Source organism: Sorex araneus, chromosome 2 (genome assembly GCF_027595985.1).
Source record: "Sorex araneus isolate mSorAra2 chromosome 2, mSorAra2.pri, whole genome shotgun sequence".
NCBI lineage: Eukaryota > Metazoa > Chordata > Mammalia > Eulipotyphla > Soricidae > Sorex > Sorex araneus.
The window spans coordinates 316,750,368-316,771,475 of NC_073303.1; the positions used below are offsets into that span (position 1 = coordinate 316,750,368).

The window sequence follows — 21,108 nt, forward strand, 5'->3', positions numbered from 1 at the left end:
TGACACTTGTGTCAACTGTGAACAACTGATGGCCCCATCAAGGAGCTTCCTTTGGAGAAGGGGAGCCCTTCACCAGCACAGTCCCAAGATTCCTGGTAGAACCTGGTCCTCCTGACACTGGACAGTGTCCTTGTAGGAGCCACCACACTGAGTCCAGGAAAGGGCAGATCTGAATACTGGACCCTCTGGGAAAACTCAGTTCTGGACTTTGCCTCTTGAACACATTGCGATATCTTTGTTACACGTGTGCATATCTGTCACACATACCGAGTGCCACATGTGTGCCACGTCTTTATCATGCATACCTAGTCCCACATCTTTTCTGCGTATTTGTCAAGAGTTCTGAGTGCCACACATATGCCATGGGGCCCATCCCGTGTAGCCCCCCAAGGTTTTTGTGTTCATCACTTGTCTACATTCTACTGGAGGTCAACCACATGCCAGGCATCGTCCCTGAATCAGGGCTTGGTCACAGAAGAACAAACCAAAGACAAATGATTCTGCATTCAGCACAGTCTCACACTGGGGCACAGATGAGCAGATTCATCAAAACCAATGAAGGTGCTTGGGGCCATGGCAAGCAGAAGGTGATGGGAGGACACGGATGCAGGCAAATCTGATAGGACAGGAAGACCCCTAAGAGGAGAGAGGAGAGATGAAGAAGGGAGTGGACATGAGGTCATCAGACAGCTCGAAGGCTTCCTCTGCATGGAGAAGGAGCAGGAGCAGTGTGGGGAGAGATGGTTTCCTAAAACAGTTGCTTTGGGCTCAGATCAGTATGACAAGCAGTGCTAAATTCACATATTTTACTTCAAGAACCCACCTCTAGGAATCTGCACTGAAGATAAACTTCCAGTAACAGGAAAATGAGTGTACCCAGAGTGATTCTTTACTGCAAGACAGGGAGCTGGAGCGCCTTCCCATCGACCTCCATGTCCTGAAAAAGCTGGGCTGCTGAACAGCAAGTCCTGTGACTATGTAGGGGTGAGGAAGAGGCTTGGTCAAACTTCAGCATATCTGTTAAGAGGGCTGGGGAGCAGCAAAGTGGAGAAGAGTCCTGTTGTCTGCTCTCCGTCCTCTGGGGCAGCCCATTACCCCTGTCTCCTAGAATGCCAGAGATCCGAGTGTGCACGGTGACCCCCTCTCCACAAATATCTCATGTGTATTTCTGTGTTCACCCGGCTTCTCCCGACACTGAAGCTGGAATTAAAGGGATGCCCATTTTACAAAAATCTAGTGGCCTTAGTGGCTATTCCTGTGTTCTTGTGTTCCCCTGTTGACAGGAGCCCTTTGCAGATAAGGACAAACCCAACAACTGTGGCCAGACTACAAAACTGTGAGTCAGGTTTGAAGCACCCTCATGAGTAACTTCAGCCTGCACCCTGCTAGCTGCCACCCAGTCCCAAAGCAAGGATCACTGGACAAGTAGGGTTTATTCCTGCTATAACGCAATGCTTGGACCTTTTGTTACAGTGCATTGTCACATTTTAAAAGTTGTTCTGGGGCCAGAGAGGCTGTACAAAGGGGCTGAGTGCAGATGGACTTTGCATGCTCCAGGACCCAAGTTTGATCCCAGGCACCACATGCCTCCGCCATACCAACAGAGCTGGGGGGCCTTGGCAGCCTTGATCATGGGGAGCCTGAGCATTGCCAAGCAACAGATCTGATTACAGTTGCATCACGGTGATTCCACTGTCATATCCACCACAGGACTGGGTAGACTGCTGTATAGTTACATCTACCTAGAACTATCTACAGAGAAACAGAAACAGAGTAATCAAGAAAATCAAATCAAATGTCAGTCTTTGGAGAGTGGGTTAAAATCCTTTGTGGTATTCTTACAACTCTTCTTTGAAAAATACTTCAAATGCAAAAGGGCTTAACAAAGATGGGTGCTACTCAAAGTTTCCTAGGAGAACTTGCTTCCCTAAGGATTGAAAATATCAGTCAGTAGCTTTCGAAATGAATGTGGTGGATGCAAAAGAACAGAACAGTTCGGAGTGGAGTGGAGGAGAGCGCTGCTGGTCAGCAAAGGGAGTATTCGTCCGTGGACCTTCTGCTTGAGTTCTCTGAAGTGGATGCTCTGGGTTGTAACAGTTGGAAGATTCGAGGGTTGAGGGTTAAGTTTGAGCAATGACCTGCCCAGGACCGCCACCTCAGCCCGGCCCCGCCCCGGCCCCGGCCCCGCCCCGCCCCGGCCCCGCCCCGGCCCCCGCCCGGCCCTGCCCCGCCGGGAGCGGCGCGCGCGGAGCACCTGCTGCTGCCTCCTCTTAACCCCGCGGGCTGCCGGCAGCCCCCGCTCCGGCCCCTGGAGCCCTGCAGGTTCGGGTTGATCCACGGCGCCGCCGAGGCTGCCGCGGGCATGGGCTCTGCGGGCTTGCTCTGGGTCCTCCTGGCTCTCAGCGCGCCGCACGTCCTAGGTGAGCCGACCGGGAGCGCGGGGGGCACGCGGGTTAGGGGGGCGGTGCAAGGGCTCTGCGCCGTCATGCAAAGCAGGAACACCACAGACCGGGCCGCCGTGCCCCCCACACCCACCCCCCCACCCCACCCCGGGCCCCGCGCCCGCCCCCGGGAGCCGCGACCTCGCCGCTGCCCTGAGTCCCGGGGTGATGCATGCGGACATGGGGGCTGGAGCTGAGGGAAGTGGATGGGCAGGAGGCTGGATTTCACCTGGAAGAGTTGGCCTGACTCTCCTGGAGAACCGCCTCCGGTTAACCAGAGAACTGAGCGAGTTTGGACTAGCCCGGAGTGCCCCGCACTCAGCCTGACCCCCCTAAAGTGGCACTGGCCCGTGGGCACTGCCAGCGGGACCAATGACACCTGCGTGTCAGTCTCGGTCTCTTGTGGGAGACGGCCCAAGCCCTTCACAGGCCCTTTCTCTGACTCAACATCACCGCACTGACCGGACCCCTCTGGCCCCTGCTCTGCCCTGTGACATGTGTACTTACCACCTTCTCGGGGACCTCTGCCAGGCACTGGGCCAGGAGAGGGACGGGCCTGGTCCCTCCAGCAGAAGGGTGCTGTCTCTGCCTGCTCTGGAGCCGGCTCAGTGGCAGCAGCAGTCTGCAGCTCACTCTGGTCCAGCTTCCACCCTCCCGGCTCGTTTCCTGCCCTGTAGGAGCCAGCGCCTCACCACGAGGCTCTAGCAGCCGGACTCCAGAGCACTGCAGCGCTGGCCACTACTTCTGTTTCAGTGCTCTGGCTGCTGTGCCCAGACCCTTCCTGAGCCTTCTGTCTGTTTGCACTTTGCCGCACGACCCATAATCTGCACTTACTCCAAGCACTTCTGGACACCCCCTTCCGCGCAGGCCCTCCCTGAACCAGATCTGGGGGCTTGGGCCCAACGGTACTTTCTGAGAGAGCCCAGCGGGAGCATGTCACCACCTGTTCAGAATGTGTCTATCCCACAGGGAAGGAGCTCCATGCTCGGATACACACAGCACACCCTGCCAGAGACCACACACGTTCTACACATATGCCATCACCATCGCACACATTCATTTATACACTCACACACGCACTCAGGCTCTCACACACTCTCAAATATACAAGTGTATCACACTCACTCTCCCCACCACACACTCACCCTCTTGCACACATTCATACTCACACACACAAGCCGTACCCTGGATGCCCTCTCAGAGGATGACAGCCCCGCTGGCTCCAGGGAAAGCCTGGCCTTCCTGGGCCCGGTGTGCAGAGAGGTGACTGACCCATATTCAGAGTCCTGTTGTGTCCCTCCCAGGCCCAGGGCTGTCTGGACACTGATGCTACTGCTGGTTCTGCCCTAGTCTCTTTCTCCCCACACACAGGAAGTCCAGATGCCCGGGAGCAGTGTCCACACCCACTCAGGATGACACCCTCATCTTCTGTGGCCTAGGACCCCTGCTATTTCTGGGTACCTATGTCCTGGACATTCATCCCCTGTGATGAAGGGCCTCCTCCCAGGCCCCTTCCCACAACTGTCCCACTGACCTCCTGCCCTGCTTATCTCCTTCATCCATGTTTATTGGTGTCTTCTGGGGCCCATCTTGCCCGCGCCCCTGAGGATACAGCCCTCACATTGTGGCTTTGCCGGCCCAGGATCCTGGTTACCTGGAGTCCTCCTGGGACAGTGAGTCATGAACCACGGCTCTGTCTCACACAGCGTTGCACCTCCCAGTCCATGACAAGGTACCATGTCTCCCACCAGCTTCTGAAGTGCCCTTCAGTGTTCTCGGTGGGACTAGGGGTGTCTATTCCACTCCCTGTGGCCAGAGCCAGGGAGCTGCGTGACAGGGCTACTGTCATGGTTGGGAGGGGGGTGTGCTGGTCACACTTGGTTCCCACTTCAGAGCCAGCCTTAGGAACACAGCACATGGCTTTAAGGGAACTCCGGGCCTTGGAAACTACTTCCTCTCCCCCAGAGAGGAGCCTCGTCTGGAGACCCTGTCATGACTGAGCATGTGGGCACTTTCCTTGCCACTGAAGGCCGAGGCCTCCTACGGGGAGGCACAGAACTGCTTCCCTTCCCTTGTGCACAAGATTGTCTCACAGGTCCTGCGCTGACCACTCAGGCCAGGGCTCTGGCCCCGCAGGAGCCTGGGGAGGCCATCAGCAAGGCCAACCCTGGCACACATGAGGTCTCCTGGCACACATGTCTGTGAACATGGCACTGACAATTGCATGAAACCTCGGTGGTACCTGGTGCCCCATGACGTGTGGAAAGGGCTTGTCACTGGGCTTGAGTTCTCTCACATGGCTTTCAGCTGGTGGCACAGCTCCATCGTCTCCCTGAAATGCTCGGAAAGGTGCTTTTCCACTTCTCAGATGCCTGTCTGCTCTGCCTGCCTATTCCAGGGAGTAGGCCCTGCTTTGGTTTGTTTCTGAAGGTCAAAGCTAAGAAGGTCATGACAGCTGCACAGGAAGGGTGGGGCCTCTGGCCTGACCTCGAGTCTGCCCTGGCTGTCCCTGAATTCCCTGGAACTTCTCTAAAGCTCTTGATCCTCCTGACGTTCCTGGACCCCCCCCCTCCAGATTGTTTCTGAGTCAGTAATGGTTCCGGCCAATGTTCCCTTCTGCTAACTCTAAAATTCAAATCCATGGTCTGAGTCTCTCCTGGGCCAAGCGGGAGTACGAAGCCTTCCTGGGTACTGAGAAAGAAACATGCTCTAGTCACGTGGCTGCATGTTGGTGAAAGGGTGTGGGAGTGCACATTGGTGCAGTCAGGGAAAACTGAGGCCAGACTGGTGCTGATGGCCGTGGGCAGGAGAAAAGGCCCTCTCGGTGGATGGGGGTGGTTCCGGCCCCATCCTCTCACCTCTAGCGGAAGGTTCTGACGATCTGGGCACACATGGGCAGTCCACAACTACAGCCTGGACCCAGGGCCACCTTGCCTTCATTCCAGCCCACTAGGGACACCCAGAGGATCCCCACAGCATGGCCAGGCTCCTTCCTAGGAAGGCATTGCTACCCAGTGTAAAGACCCTTGTCTCCAGCTGGCTTGACAAGAGGTGCAGGGGTCAGGCCTGAGCTGATGCTGAAAAGCACCTTTCTGAGCGGTGAGTCCGACCACCATGTTGGCTTACCTCCCTTCCCTGCATGTTTAGCCAGAGCTGGGAGCCAATGGAGCATGGTCAGGAGAAGCCACCGCCGCAGTCCGGGGTTTGGGCTTTCCCTGGGAGTGCCATGGGTGCACCTGCCATCCTGAGCCTAGCACCCATATGTGTGCTTCTTCCCTCCCAGGCACTCACTGTGACCCACCTCCTGCAGTCCCCTATAGTTACAACAGCTACCAGCCAGGAGAACAGTTTCCTCTGAATTCCGTGTTGAAGTACAGATGCTTCTTGAATTCTCGCCTCATTGGAGAGGCAACCATGATCTGTGTCAGCAAGAATGGGACCGGGTCCTGGGACAAAGCTCCCCCAGTCTGCGAAGTCAAAAAGAACATCCTGTGTCAGGAGCCTGTGGTGCCCGGGGGATACCGGGATAGAAAATCTCGGCCCCCATACAGGCATGGCGACTCTGTGACATTCACCTGCAATGCCAACTTCACCATGAAGGGCCATAGAACTGTCTGGTGCCGGGCCAGTGGCAAGTGGGGGCCCTCAGCTCTGCCTGTATGTGAGAGTGGTGAGTGCAGGCGGGTCAGACTGGGGTGGGGCAGGGACAGGATGAGGGTGGGGATGGGAACTGAGATGAGGATGGGGAGGAGGGTGGCAGGGATGGAGCAGGGCTGCAAATCGGGAAGGGCAAGGACAGGATGAGGACAAGGATTGGGGCTGGGATGAGCTATGGGTGCAGAAAGGGGTGGAGGGTCACTTCCTACCTCACTCCTGGAGGTCCAGATGCCCCCTCCTCAGGGCCGTACTGTAGCCTCAGGGCAGATGGGGACATGGGTGACTGTCTCCCAGCCAGCCTGCGAGTGTGAGCCCGCCCCACTGACAGGGGCTTTGCAAGACAGCAAAAGGGGCTCCTGTTAAGTGATGCTAGTGTGAGGTTCCACAGGGATTGCACCCAAAGGGTGTAACTCCTTCCAGAAGAGCATAGCATGTTTATCTGTGCAAAAGTGCCATGTGTGGACATCTGTGTGAAGCAACATGTCATGTATATACACTTATGTGCCATGAATGCATCTGTGTGAAATTGGATGTCACACATGTGATTTGTGTATGTCATATGTCATGTGTATTTCTGTGTGCATCTGTGTGAAACCATGTGATGTGCATGTGCACTTGTGTGTCGTGTGTGAAGCAATGTATCCTTTATGTGCACTTGTGTTTCATGTGTCATGTGTTCATCTGCATGAATTCACACGTGTGCTGAGTGGACATGCAGCTGACCTGTGATACCCACCTAATGACCTCTCTCCTGTGTGTTAAGACCTACCAATGGAGTGTCCTCCACTCCCGGACCTCCGCCATGGACGGCACACGGGGGAAACAGTGGGCAGCTTTGCCCCGGGCTTCTCTGTGAATTTCAGCTGCCAGTCTGGCTACCTGCTGGTGGGCCCGAAGACCATCAGCTGCCTGTCCTCTGGAGAGTGGAGCGCAACCCTGCCCACCTGTGAAGGTAGCAAGACGCTGTCCTCCCCCGTCCTGGGCAGTCCAGGCACCGGCCATTGTGCTCACCCCAACTGCTTCCACAGAGGCACGGTGTCGACCCCCAGCACCCCTTCTCCACGGACGGGTACAGGAGCCGCCCAGCCTTGGCCCTGGCTCCATCGCAAGCTTCTCCTGCGAGGAAGGGTGAGTGGGGGTGGAGTCTGGCCCTGAGAGCAGCAGGAAGAGGGCTGAGAGCAGAGACAGCAGAAGTCCAGTCTGTGGCCTCTGCTCACCCTGCCCCCCAGGTACAGGCTCCTCGGGAGTCCCACCAGCTCCTGTGTCATCAATGAGCAGCAGGCCGCCTGGACCAAGATGCCTGTGTGTGAAGGTAGACTGCGGTACTCGTGGCTCCCGTGCCCCCCTGCAGAATCTGGGGCGGGACTCCAGGATGTGCCTCCCAGAGCCCTCAGTAACTGGGGCTCCTCTGAATCCTGGAAAACTTGGGTGGAAGTTCACTGTGGAGACACATGGCAAATCTCTGTTTGGCCTCCAGCTTAGTTCCTAGTCCCAAAGAAATTCTGGGATTTTTCCAGGTGCTGGCAAAAGGCAGGTGTCTTCTGGGACCTTAAGCCACTGGCTTCTGGGATTTTAGGCCTGGGACTTTCCACCTCACCCCAGAGCGGTGGTGGTGGTGGGGGGGGGGGTTGGGCTTGCCCCCTGACAGTGATTTAAGCTGGCCTGTTTCTGTAAGGGTGACCACGGAGTGTGGAGCCTGGGGACCTGGAGAGAGGCCAAGCTCTGTGCTTGTCCCCAGCAAGCCCAGGGCCTCTGGTCATCAGAGCTGGCAGCTTGGAGCCCATTGCCACCTGGCCTGGGCTGTGGGGGCCCCTTGTTGGGACACTTGGGGCCCACAGCTGCAGCACTTCCATCCCGGATCCTCTAGAAATCCTCTGCCCGCCACCACCGCCTGCTCTCCACGGGAAGCACTCAGGCAGCCCCAACACGGGCTCCCCACTTGGAAGTACCGTCTCCTATACCTGCGACCCAGGCCCAGAGCCAGGGGTGACCTTCGTGCTCATCGGTGAGGCCACCCTCCGCTGCATCGCTGACCATCAATACCAGGGCATCTGGAATGGGCCAGCGCCACGTTGTGAGCTGTCGGTGCCCACCAAGCCATGCCCACCACCCCAGATCTCCCGGGGCTACGTGTCTGCAGGGCTCAAGGAACAATACGTATACAATGACACAGTGCTATTCACCTGCAAGCCTGGCTTCACCCTGAAGGGCAGCATGAGGGCACGCTGCCAGGCCAGTGGCATCTGGAACCCAGCAGTCCCCCTCTGTGAGAAACGTGAGTGTGCGCCAACCCCCACAGAAGCTTGGGGACTGCAGAGAACACCTGGGTGGAGGGTTGTGGGTGATTCTGGAAGAGTGGTGGCCTCACCATGCCTCCCCTCCTCCAGCATGCCTGGAACCCCCCCAGGTCCCCAACGGGCGACATGAAGGCAGAGGTGCTCTCCACTATGACCCAGGGACCTCCGTGAGCTACACCTGTGACCCCGGCTTTGAGCTGGCGGCAGCGGGAACCGTCCACTGCTCCCCTGATGGGCTCTGGATGCCCGCTGTCCCCCAGTGCCAAGGTGCCTACCCTCTCGCTTTCCATGCAGTGCCCCCAGCTGCCGGGGGCTGAAACTCACCTGTTTTTTTCCCCAGAGGCCGAGTGCAGGCCCAATGGGGCGCGGCTATTCCAAAGACCCCAAGGCCATTTCATTAGGACCCCCGTGAGCAGCTCCTGTGGTGAGGGGTGAGTGGCTAGCTGGGCTCTCCCTCTATCCCCTGGACTTGTGGAATGCAGAGGGCACGGCTGCTTGCCCCAGTGCCTGAGGCTGGAAGGCAGCAGCCCTGCCATGCCATCCTCTCCTCTGACCCCTGGTGCTGCCCACTTCCTTGCCCTGGCTCTGGCCTCACTGAGCTGACCACCCACAGCCATCTCTGATGCAGGTTCCAGCTGGGCGACAGCGTTTATCAGCCGTGCCAGGGCACTGAGCTGTGGTTCGTGGAGGAGCGCCTCTGCAGAGGTGAGTGGCCAGGTCTGTGTGCTGTGTGTTGGCCCAGAACCTGTCCTTGGCTGGCTCCCTCTTCAGCGTGAGGCCGGCAGTCTCCACCCCGTCCTCACTGTGAGTTCACCGAGAAGACAACGGGGTTCAAGGGTCAGCAGATCCTCCTCAGCCATCTCTGGGTGTGTCCTGTGTCTCCTGCTTCTGAGGCCATGCTGGCCTGAGCCGGGCAGGGGTAGCTGCGCACGGGGCAGCACCCTCCAGAGGTGAGGACTGGGTGCAGATGGGCCTGGAGAAGCCTGACACAAGCCCTTTGACACTCACTGTCGCTCCGAGCACCGTTGTTCACTGACTGCTCCCAGGACACTTACACCTGGCGCTACTGTGGCAGCTACTACATCCACTCTCAGCCATGCCCACTGCACGCCCCATGACCTGGGGTCGTCTGAGTCAGATCTCACACACGTGCAGAGTGGGCTGCTGCTGGACCTAACCACGCCGCCCACCACATCCCTTGGCCAGCAGCAGCGGCCAGCACAGCTCCTTCCTGCCGTGCTCCTGCCCTGGACTTATTCCACTCCTCCTTCTCTTCCCAGAGGTCACCTGCCCACCACCACCTCGCATCCACAATGGGACACACACGGGGAGCCCCTCGGCAGAGGTGCCCTACGGAACTACAGTCACCTACAAATGCCAGCCTGGGCCGGAGAGAGGCGTGGAGTTCTCCCTGGTCGGGGAGCACACCCTGCGCTGCATTAGTGCCGGCCAGGCCGGGGGCATGTGGAGTGCGCCAGCCCCCACCTGCAGACTCTCCCTCCCTACCACGCTCTGCCCACCAGTCCACGTGGACAATGGGTACATGGTGTCTGGCCAGGACACCCCCTACTCATACAACGCCAGCGTGGTGCTCGCCTGCAAGCCTGGATTCACTCTGAAGGGCAGCACACAGATACGCTGTGGGCCTGGTGGCTCCTGGGACCCCAAGATGCCTGTCTGTGAGCGAGGTAGCAGCCCTGTCCCCCCCACACTGGACTTGGATGGGACACAAGACACATGGGTAGCATGTGCTGGTGTTTCTCTGTGCATTAAGCATGTGCTATGTGCTACATATCCCATGTCCATGTTTGGGTGGCATGTGTCCCATATATGGGTGTATGTCCTATGTATGTGGCATGTGTCCCATGTTTATTGTGTGTCCGTGTATGTGTGTTCTCTGTCCCATATGTGTGTTCTGTTCCATGTGTGTGGCTCCTGTCCCATGTCCCATGTGACTCCTGTCCTGTGTGTGTGGCTCCTGTCCCATGTGAGTGGCTCATATGACATGTGTGTAGCGTGTTCTCTGAGCCTGCTTCCTGGCAATGGTTATCTGAGGTTTGGGAGAGACTTTGTCAATTGAAAGAGATTTCCCAGGCCCTGTTCTCTGAGCAGTGGCTGTAGCTTCATGGCTGCGGCCCCTAGGACTTGAACTGCCATGTCCATAACTCTGACCTGCTGCCCTGTGTGCTGGCATCCTCCCAGGCTGCCCACTAGCCCTGGAGCTCCTGTAGAGTCAGCGCGCAGTGGAGCAGGTACTGGCCTGACCACTGGAGGGGTACTCCTGAGAGCCAGGTCACATAGTGGCAGGAAGCCAGTCCCTCCAGCACTTGTCTCCCAAAGTGGGAAGTCATTCTAACCACACTTGCAGTGTCCTTGATGTCCAGCAGTTGTGACCCAACTTTCTCCCTCAGAAACACAATGCCAGCCCATGGGGGACACCAGCCAAGAGCCTCCGCCTGGGGCCCATGTGGTCCCTGCTAATGCATCCTGTCAGGATGGGTGAGTCCCTGCATCCTCATGTGACACTGGAAACACGGGGCTCCCTCACCCCACAAGCACTGGGGCTTGCTACCCTTCCGGAGTGAGCATCATCCTCTTGTAGCTGGGGTCACTGCTGCCCACGGTGCTGCCTGAGAGGGCCCAGTGCTTTGAGGTTGGGCCACAGGAGAGACAATGAAGTGTGACCTCTGTCCAGGTTCCGCCAGACTGGGTTTGCTCATCGAAAGTGTGAAGACACCGGGCAAGGGGTCTGGTTCCAGAGGGTCCCGCTTTGCGAAGGTAGGCCCAAGAGGCAGCGGGTGGAATGAAGCCAGGAGACCCCAGAATGCAGGAGCTGGATGGGAAGAGCATGTTGTGGGTCTACAGATGCTTGAGTTGCTGCTGAGAACAAGGATAGCCTCTGTGGGGGGTCCTGCCCTCCCTGTGCTGCACTTTCTCCCTGGGTCTGGGTGTGTATCAGTCCTGCAGTGGACACTTAATAAGGCGAGTCCTGCAGTGGACACTTAATAAGGCGGGTCTGGGCGTGCATCAGTCCTGCAGTGGACACTTAATAAGGCGGCACAGTAAGGGCAGAGCACAGACTCGGAGACCTGGAAGCTGACAGTGGTGCCAGCACCTGAATCTCCGTGCTGGCTGATAGCCCCTGGTGTCCAGCTCGGCACAGCTCATCCACCTCTCCACAGCTCTGCAGTGTCCACCCCCACCCCTGATAGACCACGGGAAGCACTCCGGGGGAGCCGCCAGCACCTTTCCCTATGGAAGCCGCATCACCTATGTGTGTGAGCCAGGCTTCCACCTTCAGGGACAGGAGAGCCTGCAGTGTGGCGGCCATGCAGCAGCAGGTCAGGAGACCTGGAGTGGCCCTGCCCCCCAGTGCCTGGAGGTGCCCCAGGCACGGTCCTGTCCTAGACCTGAGGTCAGACACGGGCACCTGCAGCCCGGGCCCCGTGCAGCATACCCTCACCACAGCACGGTGCACGTGGAGTGTGACCCCGGCTTCATTATGAATGGGAGCCAGGTCATCCGCTGCCAGCCGAACAACACGTGGGCACCAGCTGTGCCCACCTGCATCAAGAGAGGTAAGAAGACACGAGGGTGAGGGCAACCTGCGTGGCCTCCTCCCTTCCCCACCTGCCCCCACCCTCCAGGTGCAGCCAAGGTGCTGTGGGTCAAAGGTGCCTCTAAGTGTGGGAGGTCTCGCTCTGCCACCCTCACTGACAGAAAATGAGAGAAATGCACAGGCTGAGGTGCCAATGTGCAGTCTTGATCAACCGTGATAAACTGATACCCAAGACCAGAAATAGAAGTTCGGGGATGCCAGAGAGCAAAGTTGAACATCAAGTTGTTCTGGCTCTGTTTTGTTTTAGTTGCGGCTACATGCATCAGTTCAGGGTTGACTCCTGGCTCTGTGCTCAAGGAGCACTCCTGGTGGGGGCCAGGAACCCTGCATGACTTTGGGAATTGAAGTGGGGTCACTGCCTGCAGGCAAGCACTGACCCTGCACCCTCTCTCCAGCCCTGGGTCATTCTTGAGCCCCATCTGATGGTCTCTTCTGGTGCTGACCCAGACAACAGAAACCAGTGGGCAGTGCTAATCCTGGCTCCAAGCCCAGCTCCCAGGATCTCCTTCTTGGGGATCCACAGCCCTGTAAGCAGCTGCCACTGGAAGCGGGTGCAGCTGCTCAGAGCTAAGACCTGCCCTGAGAGGAACACAGCAGGGACCAGGCCCAGTGCTGGAATCCTCCCCAGACACTTCCCCTGAGACCAGACCCTGTCCAGGACTGTCGAGTCCCCAGTTCTGGTCCCACCTGGCAGATGCTGTCCTGAGCCAGCCTCTCCCACTCCCTGTGGACAGCGCACAATCTTCTCTCTGCTGTTACCTCTCCTGTTGCTCCTCAGCCCTTCGGGATTGTCCTCGTCCCCTCCTGATCCCCAATGGGAACCACACTGGTGGGGACAGAGCCTGGTTTCCTCCTGGGATGGCAGTGCTATACGGCTGTGATCAAGGCTACCTGCTGGAGGGGGCCGAGCTGCTGGTGTGCACAGTGGCCGGGACCTGGAGCCAGCCCATCCCATCCTGCACAGGTGGGTTCCATGGGCCCTGAGGTCCCCAGCACACACTCAGTTCTGCTCTAGGACCCAGAGCAGCCTGTCACCTCGCTGGGTCACTGGAGACAGTAGAACTAGTCAGGTTAACTGGACAGATCCATTGATCAATCTGAAAACCAAGAATAGAAATGAATCAGACTGTCAGTTGCTGGGATTACACGTGAATTATAAGCCACAGAGTGAATCACACTGTGGTCACAGTTTTGCCTCGTGTGAGTGTTTATGTGTGTGACTATGTATGTGTATATGTTCATGCGTGTGTAGCCATTACAACAAAAAGTGCAGCAATCATCCAAGGATTTTCTCTGTGTGGTATGGGATGATGCACATTTGGTAGAAAAATTTTAGGGTGTCATTTTCATCAACTAGTTCCATTCTTCCATAAAGAATGACCAGCACGCACTCCTGATACTGCGTATAGTCACTTCCAGAGAGCCACTGAACACTGTCCTTGCAGTCCGGACAGCCAGCAAATTCTAGGAGTCCTGCAGTATCCAGGTGTTACCTGAACCCCACAGTATAGACAGGCTGTCAGGACGTGGGCCCTGCAGTATAGATGAACAGATAGTCATGTTCAGAGCAGCAAGCCCTGAGTTTGGATTTGGATCTAGAATCTCACACTTTTTAACTCTATGCTGAGGTGAAAGAGGCCAGAGTCTTGTGTGTCTGTGTGACATGCATGCATGTGAGGTGCTGGGTCTGTGGGAGGGACACTGAGGGAACTGCAGCCCTATCTTCTCTGAGACACCGTCACAAAGCCTGTGCTGGTCAAGTGGGAGTGTGTGTATGGGGGCGTGGATAGGTCTGAAGGAGGGGGGTTTGCATATCTGAGGGAGGGGGCCTACAGTTCTGAGGGAGGAAGTCTGCAGTTTTGAGGGGCCGTGGGAGACTTGTGTGCAGGTCCAGTTCATGCTCTTGTCATTGCAGAGGTGAACTGCAGCTCCCCAGCACAGGTGGAGGGCGTGCAGCGGGGGCTGGAGCCCGGGAGAACTTACCAGTATGGGGCCATCGTGACTGTGGAGTGTGCGGATGGCTACACGCTGGAAGGCAGCTCCCAGAGCCAGTGTGAGGATGACCGCGGCTGGAACCCACCCCTGGCTGTGTGCAGGTCCCAGGGTAGGTCTGAGCCCTGCTCCGGCCATGTGTGGGGTTCCTGCAGGCCTGGGCTGCAGAGGACAGGGAGTCTGGGAGTTAAACCTGGTGTGGGTAGATGCCCCAGACCTTCCAGACTGGGACAGTGGGGGAAAAGGCAGGGGCAGGGACCGTGGGACCTGAGTGCTAAAGCCGAAGCCTTGCTTTGTGTGGAGCTGCTGAGACAGCCTTCTTGCTGCAGCTAGAGTTGAAGGGTTTGACACCCGTCGAGACCCTTCGACCACTGGTCTCGGCTATGGAGTTCAGTGTCTGGGGCTTGTCTTTCTTATGGGACAAGGCTTAACCCTTATGTTGGCTTGACTCCGACATAAGAAGCAGGCGGGGGCAGAGCCCCGCAGTAGCGGGGCCTCGGGGGCAGAGTCCAGCCTGCAACCCCACTGACACCCTCGCAACTTGTCTCCCCAGGGCCACTTGCTCCTGTTCTTTTCGGTAAGTGCTCGGTAAAGCTAGAAGAATGTTTTCGTGACGGTGGACTGACCTGACGGGTCTGCGTTCCTTGTGGCACCTGCAGTGTGGAACCCGAGCAGAGGGTTAGCTGGGGGTGTGAGCTGGGAAGCAAATGGACATCAGCTCCGGGTCAGGGTGTGAGATGTGCTGAGGCAGGGGCTGGCTCCCTGGGCTGATGTCCTGTGACATGGTGCAGTGCCATGTCCTCTATAACCTACAATGTAGGGGCACTGTGCTGATGTCCTGTGATGTGTGACATGGGTGTAGTGCTGACATCATATCATGTGTGACATGAGCACAGTGCCAACATCCTATGACATGTGACATGTGATGTGGGTGCTGTGCTGAGGTGACTGTGATGTGGGCACAGTCCTGACGTCCTCTATTACCTGCAAAGTTGGGGCATGGTGTCAGTGTCCTATGACGTGTGATGTGTGCACGGTGCTGATGTCATATCATGCATGGTGTGTGATGTGGGTGCAGTGCTGACATTCTCTGTGACCTACGATGTTGGGGCATGGTCATTCAGAGGGCTGGGATGGTGACTCTGAGGAACAGGTGCTGCTGGGCATGATGTCCCTGTGCTCCGAGGAAGCCAGGACCAGATGCAGCCCCACCCCCGCCACTGTCCACATGCCTTCTCCTCCTCCCAGGTCTGTCTGCAGGCCTCGTCTTTCTCTTCTGCTTGGTTGTCGTCACCTTCTGCATGATCCTAAAGCACAAAGAACGGTGAGCTCGAGGGTGGTTCTGGCTTGAAACTACAGAGGATCCCAGTGTGTAGAGAGTATCACCACAATGAGATACAGGGACTGCCCTGCCCGCACCCAGCAGAGCTACCACACCTTCTCGGGAGCTGCTCCACCACCCTGGCCCAGGCCCCACTGAAGGTGCCCACAGTGCCTCCGCCTCAGTTGGTCCAGGAGGCCTGTTTGAGGCAGGACCTGGTGGCATCCTTGTGTCCCAGGGCAGCATCCGTATAGCAAGTGCCACCTTCACCTCTCACAGCCTGGGGGGATGCTATGAGGGAGGTCACTGTGCCCAGTAGTGCAGGGATATCGGGGAGAGCTACAGCAACCTTGGGAGAGTCTCCGTGCCCCCCTCCCTGGCTCTAAAGCTAGAATCTATGTTTGTAACAGCTATCTTAGGGGGTAGAACACACAGGAAGGAGTGTGCAGGAGTTCTGCCGTGAGGGGGGAAGTGTGCAAGGGTGCTGCAGTGAGAGAGGAGAGGAGTAGGTAGATACTGTGTTGTAAAGGAGCTGAAAATGTGCGTTGTGGATCAGGCTTTGAGTTCATCAACAAGCCCAGGATAGAGGCCCAAGTCCAGGGTTAGATAATGCCGTGGAGGTAATGCCCAGGGGCTATGGTTGAAGGGTGGGTGCAGGTGGAGCTCCAGAACAGGTGGGAAGTTGGGGATTGTTTCCCAGAATTCGGGGAGACCATGGTCTTCAGGAAAAAGTGGGAAGTCTCTTATATTTTCCTCACAGGATGTCAACAGATAATTTTAGTGCAGAATAATGAGTGATTCAAATAAATAGAAAATGTGGTCTCTATCTCCTTCCCTTGCCTTGCCCCAGTTGCTATCGTGGCTGCACATGTGCCCCCAGTTTGCTTCCATGCAGTGCTCAAGGGGCACTAGCCACTTTCAGTGAGACTCAGCCAACATGGGCACTTACTCAGTGTTAGGACCCGAGGATGTGGTGACGGGGATCATCCCTGGGCACACATACGTAAGGCAGGCGGCCTAGCCCTGCACTGTCTCCCAAGCCCAGAGCTTTGTTTCTTGCCTCACTCTGGTTGAGAGCCCCTCTGGGGGCCGTGAGGATGAGTAATGCTCTACACTCTGAATCCTTCCTCTCTTTCCATACGTTTCAGGCTGGGAATCATAATTATGTTTTATTTCCAAAATGTGCCCTATAGCAATTAGTTCAGGACATGCTCAAGACAAAATAAATTCATGCGTGAAAAGCACATGCCCTACACCGGTGTCAGGGACACAGTAAGTACGCACTCTGCAGGAGTAACGGTCAATGAATTACTTTTCCTTGTTCTTGCGCCTTCTCTTCCATTAAGCAATTATTATACGAATGCCAGACCTAAAGAAGACCTCAACTTAGAAACACGAGAAGTCTATTCCATGGGCCCCTATGACCCAGCAAGTTAATCAGAAGACAACCTGGTACGTCCACTTGCATTTGAGTATGTTTCACTTACATAACTGTGCTCTGAAGGGCTGAGGCCTACTGTATGTTCAGTGGCAGAACAAGACCAGGGGGCCCAGTATGTGCATGTGTGTGCTTGTGTGTGCGTGTATATGCAGGAGTGTATATTTGTGTGTTTTCCCTAGGTACAGTGTGCATTGTGTGCATGCATGTGTGTACCTTTGTGTGTTTGCACCAGGTGTGGTATGCATATGTGTGCATATGTACATGTTTGCGCTATGTGCAGTGTGTGTGCATGTGTGTGTGCGCATTTGTGTGTGTGTGTGTGTGTGTGCATGCTCAGGTGGAAGGGGCAGCTCCAGGGCAGCTCTCCTTAGACTTTTCTGTGATGAACAGGAGCCTCAAGGCCTTTCTGGGGACTTGAGCAGCAGCACAGAGAGTGCAGGGGCCACAGCACATTTAGGAGCAAGCCCAGTGTCTGGCTGAGGTGGCTCGCGTTGGTTCCATTCGTCCTGTTTCTGAGAGAGTGCCGGGAGCCCCTTCTGCACTGATGAATGGGGTTTCTCCCAGCCGCATTCGGGGCTGCCACCTCCCTGCAAATTCCCTTTCTTTGTTCAACTCTGGCTAGCTGTGGAGGTGGGGGTCTCCCAGCATGGTGGCTGCCCACCTCTGCCTACAGGGAGAGGCCTGGGGGCCTGGGAAGGCACTCTGTGGGCAGCCTCCTATGGGGTCCCAACCATCTGTTCCAGACTCCTGGCTCCTGACCCACGGCGCACACAGAGGAGATGGTGTGTCCCTGCCACCTGGCACCTGTGGGTCTGCACCTGCCCTGGCTCTGCCACCCCGATGTACTCCCACAGAGTGGGGAGGCATCTCACGATCTCACGGGAAGGCAGTTCTGGGATGATGAGGGATCCTCCTGCCTGTAACCACTCACTGCTACCTGCTCGTGAATGCCTGGCGCAGCGAAGCACTCTAGGAGCTGTGGCAGCTGTGCCCGCGGTCTGAGGGGTAAATCTCACCTTCACTTTCACTCCACTGGGCTTTTCACATGACATTCTCTGCCTTTTCATGACCACGCACTGATTGCAGCAAGCACACCTTCAACTCCAGGAGCCGTGTTTTAATTCCAACTTTCAATTTACACCTCAAGCTTCAGTGTTCCATGGCAGTTTGTAAAGGGTTTGAATCACTGCCAAATAGTGTGGATCTTAGTCATGCGAATAAATGTGGTCTTTAAAAAAATGCATTGACCTGACTTAGCTCTTTTCTGAGTCTGAGAACTCATGTGAGAGATGTATTTCTGGCTTTATAGTTTGATTTCTGGGGCATCAGTCCCCCATCTCTACAGCAGCACCCTCCTGATGTGTCTTAATGTTGCTGGGACACAGGCCTTCTTTCTTCCATCACAGCTCCCCAAGCTTGACACCACCATCCACAGTGCCTCACACTCCCCACCTCAGGCCACGCCCTGCCCTTCTTTGGTGAGGGCACTGTGCTCTGCTGTTCGTCACCGTGTTCCCAAAAGGTCAGCATGTTTCTGTGTCTCGCACATGCAGAAGTCACATAACATGGTGGTCTTCCTGTCCCTTCTGTCCCTTTGGAAGGACCCAGACCACAGTCACCGGCACTCGTAGGTCACCCATACCTGACCTTCCCCAATCCCCACTATCCCTCACAACACAGTCCCCCTCTGCTCTCCTCTACCCACCCTGATCTCCCCCCATTCCACACACCCCCACCTCAACCCTCCCTCATACTCCCCCACCTTAGTCCCTCCCCGCCTGACCCTTCCCCAAGCTCTGCCCCCTTGGCCTCCTGCCACATGCGCAGCTGTGGTGCTTCTCTGCGGCTCAGCCAGCGCTGCCCCTCTCATCCCACAGACGCACTCAGGCCAGACCACAGACTGGGTTTGATTGTGACACCAACCACACAGTGCAGAGAGCAGAGGGTGCAGTTTACCTATCAGGGCCACGAGACCTCACCCTCTGCCACCTGCTCCCTCATCTGCCTTCCTGGCTGGTGCCTTCCTGGGCAGGTGCTCCCACAGTGGCATCCTACACCCCACACAGCATAGATGCTGCCCCTCGACACCCTTAAAGACCCACAGCCAACTGCCCTACTGACCAGGTCACGCTGTGGCCAAGCCCTTGCCAGGTTGCACCGGCTGTCCCGGAGCTGCGGAAATGGACCACAGGGCTGTTAGCGGCACCTAGTGCGGGAGCTCTGAGATGCAGCCTGGGCCCCAAGCCCTGGGCCCCTCGCAGAGCCACCCACCAGCACCAAGGAGCAAAGCAGGGGCTAAACCCCGAGCAGCTCTAGAAGAGAGAGGGGCTTCCCAAAGGGAAAATAGGGAGATTCCAAACGCATCTGGTTCCTGGCTCCAGAACAGGTGGGAAGTTGGGGATTGTTTCCCACTTGCTAAAGCCGAAGCCTTGCTTTGTGGGGTTTCACAAGCATGCACATGCCTCTTTGAAACTCTGCCCTCTCCTTAACACCAGCTATTCTGAAGGCGCCACGGGCTTAGCGATGAGCCTCGCTCCCCGCTCAGCAGCAAATCCAGGGTTTGCTCCTGGGGCCTCTAGGAGCCCCTGGCCCTTCCTGCACTGCTGCTCCCGGGGACCTCTTGATCACAGCACTGGAAACCCAGGCTTGTCTCCCTCCTGCACATGAGGGGTCAGGTGGAGCACGGGGAGTGAGAGGCATAAGCCACCCTGTCCACCCCATTCCTGAGTGTCCCTCCCTGCCCCCTCACCTCCTTGTCTCAGCAAAGCTCCTCCATTCCCTGGTTCTTTCCTCTCTAGGGAAGAAAGCAAAGCTCCCACAGGAAAGGCATCCATCTGGCCTGGCCCACTCGGGGTCACGATGCACTCCTGGCCCCTAGGAGGGACTGTGGGGCACCGGATGCCCCAGGAGGACCTGTGTCAGCCCTGCACCAGTGCTCTGCTCCAGCCTGGAGAGAGCAGTGGGTAGCCCTCTCTGAGAGCACAGCAGGCTGGTCTGTCCCTGCATCCTCGTGCTAATACCCTACAGCACTCCCCACATGCACTCCCAGACTGTAGAACCTGTGCGCAGGCCTAGCGGGCACTGGAGCCGAAGCGCAGGGCCCCTGGACTCCAAAGCAAGTCTCAGCATGTGCAGACCACTGGGCATGGGAACTTAGACAAAGGGGCCGGCGGGACACTGCCTCAGGTCTCAGAGGGCAGCTGGCAGCTGTGGGTGGCAGTGGGACTCTCCAAAAAGGATGCAAATTGAAGGCTACGATCCCCGCCCAGGAAGGGGAAACTGTGGTCGGTCGGCCAGTCCCTCACAGCTGAGAAGCTCTGTGACGGGACCACAGGTTCCCAGAGCTCAGTCGGGGCTCCCTGCAGAAGGACAAAGCAACGGACAGACAGACGAGTTTGGATGCTGGGTCACCTACAGAGAGACACTTGGCTCCTGGATCAGCTGGTCACTGGGATGGGAGCCTCTCCTCTCTGTCCCGCAGCCCTCCTGGCTGCCTTGTCACTGCTCCTGCTGCCTTCAGCCACCCAGGGTAAAACACAGGGATCAAGGGGCAGGGGCAGTGTCGGGGGAGGGCCCACAGAGACGCCAGGGAACAGGGTACAGAGGGAAGGTGGGGGCGGGAGGAGCTAGTGGAGGCGGGGATGGGAGCAGCTGTCGCCTCTGACTGGGACCTGCTCCTCAGTCTCCTGGTGCTGAACAGGGAGAGCAGACGGACCTGGAGGTTTCCAGGGTCTCTGGCGGTCTCTGGAGATGCCCTATGGTCTGTGGTCTCCTGTGGTCTCTGGTGTCTCCTGTGGTCTCTGGAGGTGCCCTGTGGTCTCCTGTGTCTCCCATGGTCTCTGGAGTCTGTGATGCTCTCCCGTGGTCTCTTGTTGTCTCCAGTGGTCTCTGGAGTTGCATCTGCTCCTCAAGGGCTTCTGGGTGTGGACTGAGATGGTGACAGGTCAGTGCTGGAAGCGGGGAGCCAGACAGACCTCGAGGTGGGACAGTCCACACTCTGAGCAGGGTGGCTTGCTCCAGCCCAGCAGGCCTGGGGGTGGCTTCCTGGAACTACCCTGTCTCGGCCGTCAGGGTGACAAGTGCTGGACCCTTTGGCCAGCTATCAGGCTCGGGCCTTGGGAAGAAGGGGCACATCTCTGGGCCAGGACAAAGCCTGGTGAGTGGGGTAAGGGGTGGGTCTGCAGCACAGTACCTCACTGCCCTTCAGTAACCCCTCCCCTTGAACCTTCCCTGCCCAAAGCTTCAGAAGCTGATGGGCCAGGCACAGGTGTCACCCAGTGACCGCCAGAACCTAAAGGTCCTCAGTGCTTCCTCTCACTGCACATGCGGGGCCCCCCACT

At 57.2% G+C, this 21,108-nt stretch overlaps 1 protein-coding gene across 1 annotated transcript; it reads left to right on the plus strand.

Moving 5' to 3' along the window:
• Positions 1-2,308: 2,308 nt before the first annotated feature.
• On the plus strand, positions 2,309-17,937 carry LOC101553017 (complement receptor type 2). The gene is made up of 19 exons (XM_055127260.1): positions 2,309-2,420; positions 5,725-6,111; positions 6,862-7,050; positions 7,127-7,226; positions 7,328-7,410; positions 7,966-8,373; positions 8,486-8,662; positions 8,736-8,826; positions 9,024-9,100; positions 9,676-10,083; positions 10,807-10,894; positions 11,091-11,173; positions 11,578-11,973; positions 12,793-12,978; positions 13,930-14,118; positions 14,560-14,583; positions 15,255-15,330; positions 16,674-16,779; positions 17,512-17,937. Exons 1-18 carry the CDS (start codon positions 2,363-2,365, stop codon positions 16,762-16,764), a joined length of 3,111 nt encoding a protein of 1,036 aa, XP_054983235.1. The 5' UTR covers positions 2,309-2,362; the 3' UTR covers positions 16,765-16,779; positions 17,512-17,937.
• The last annotated feature ends 3,171 nt before the right edge of the window (positions 17,938-21,108 follow it).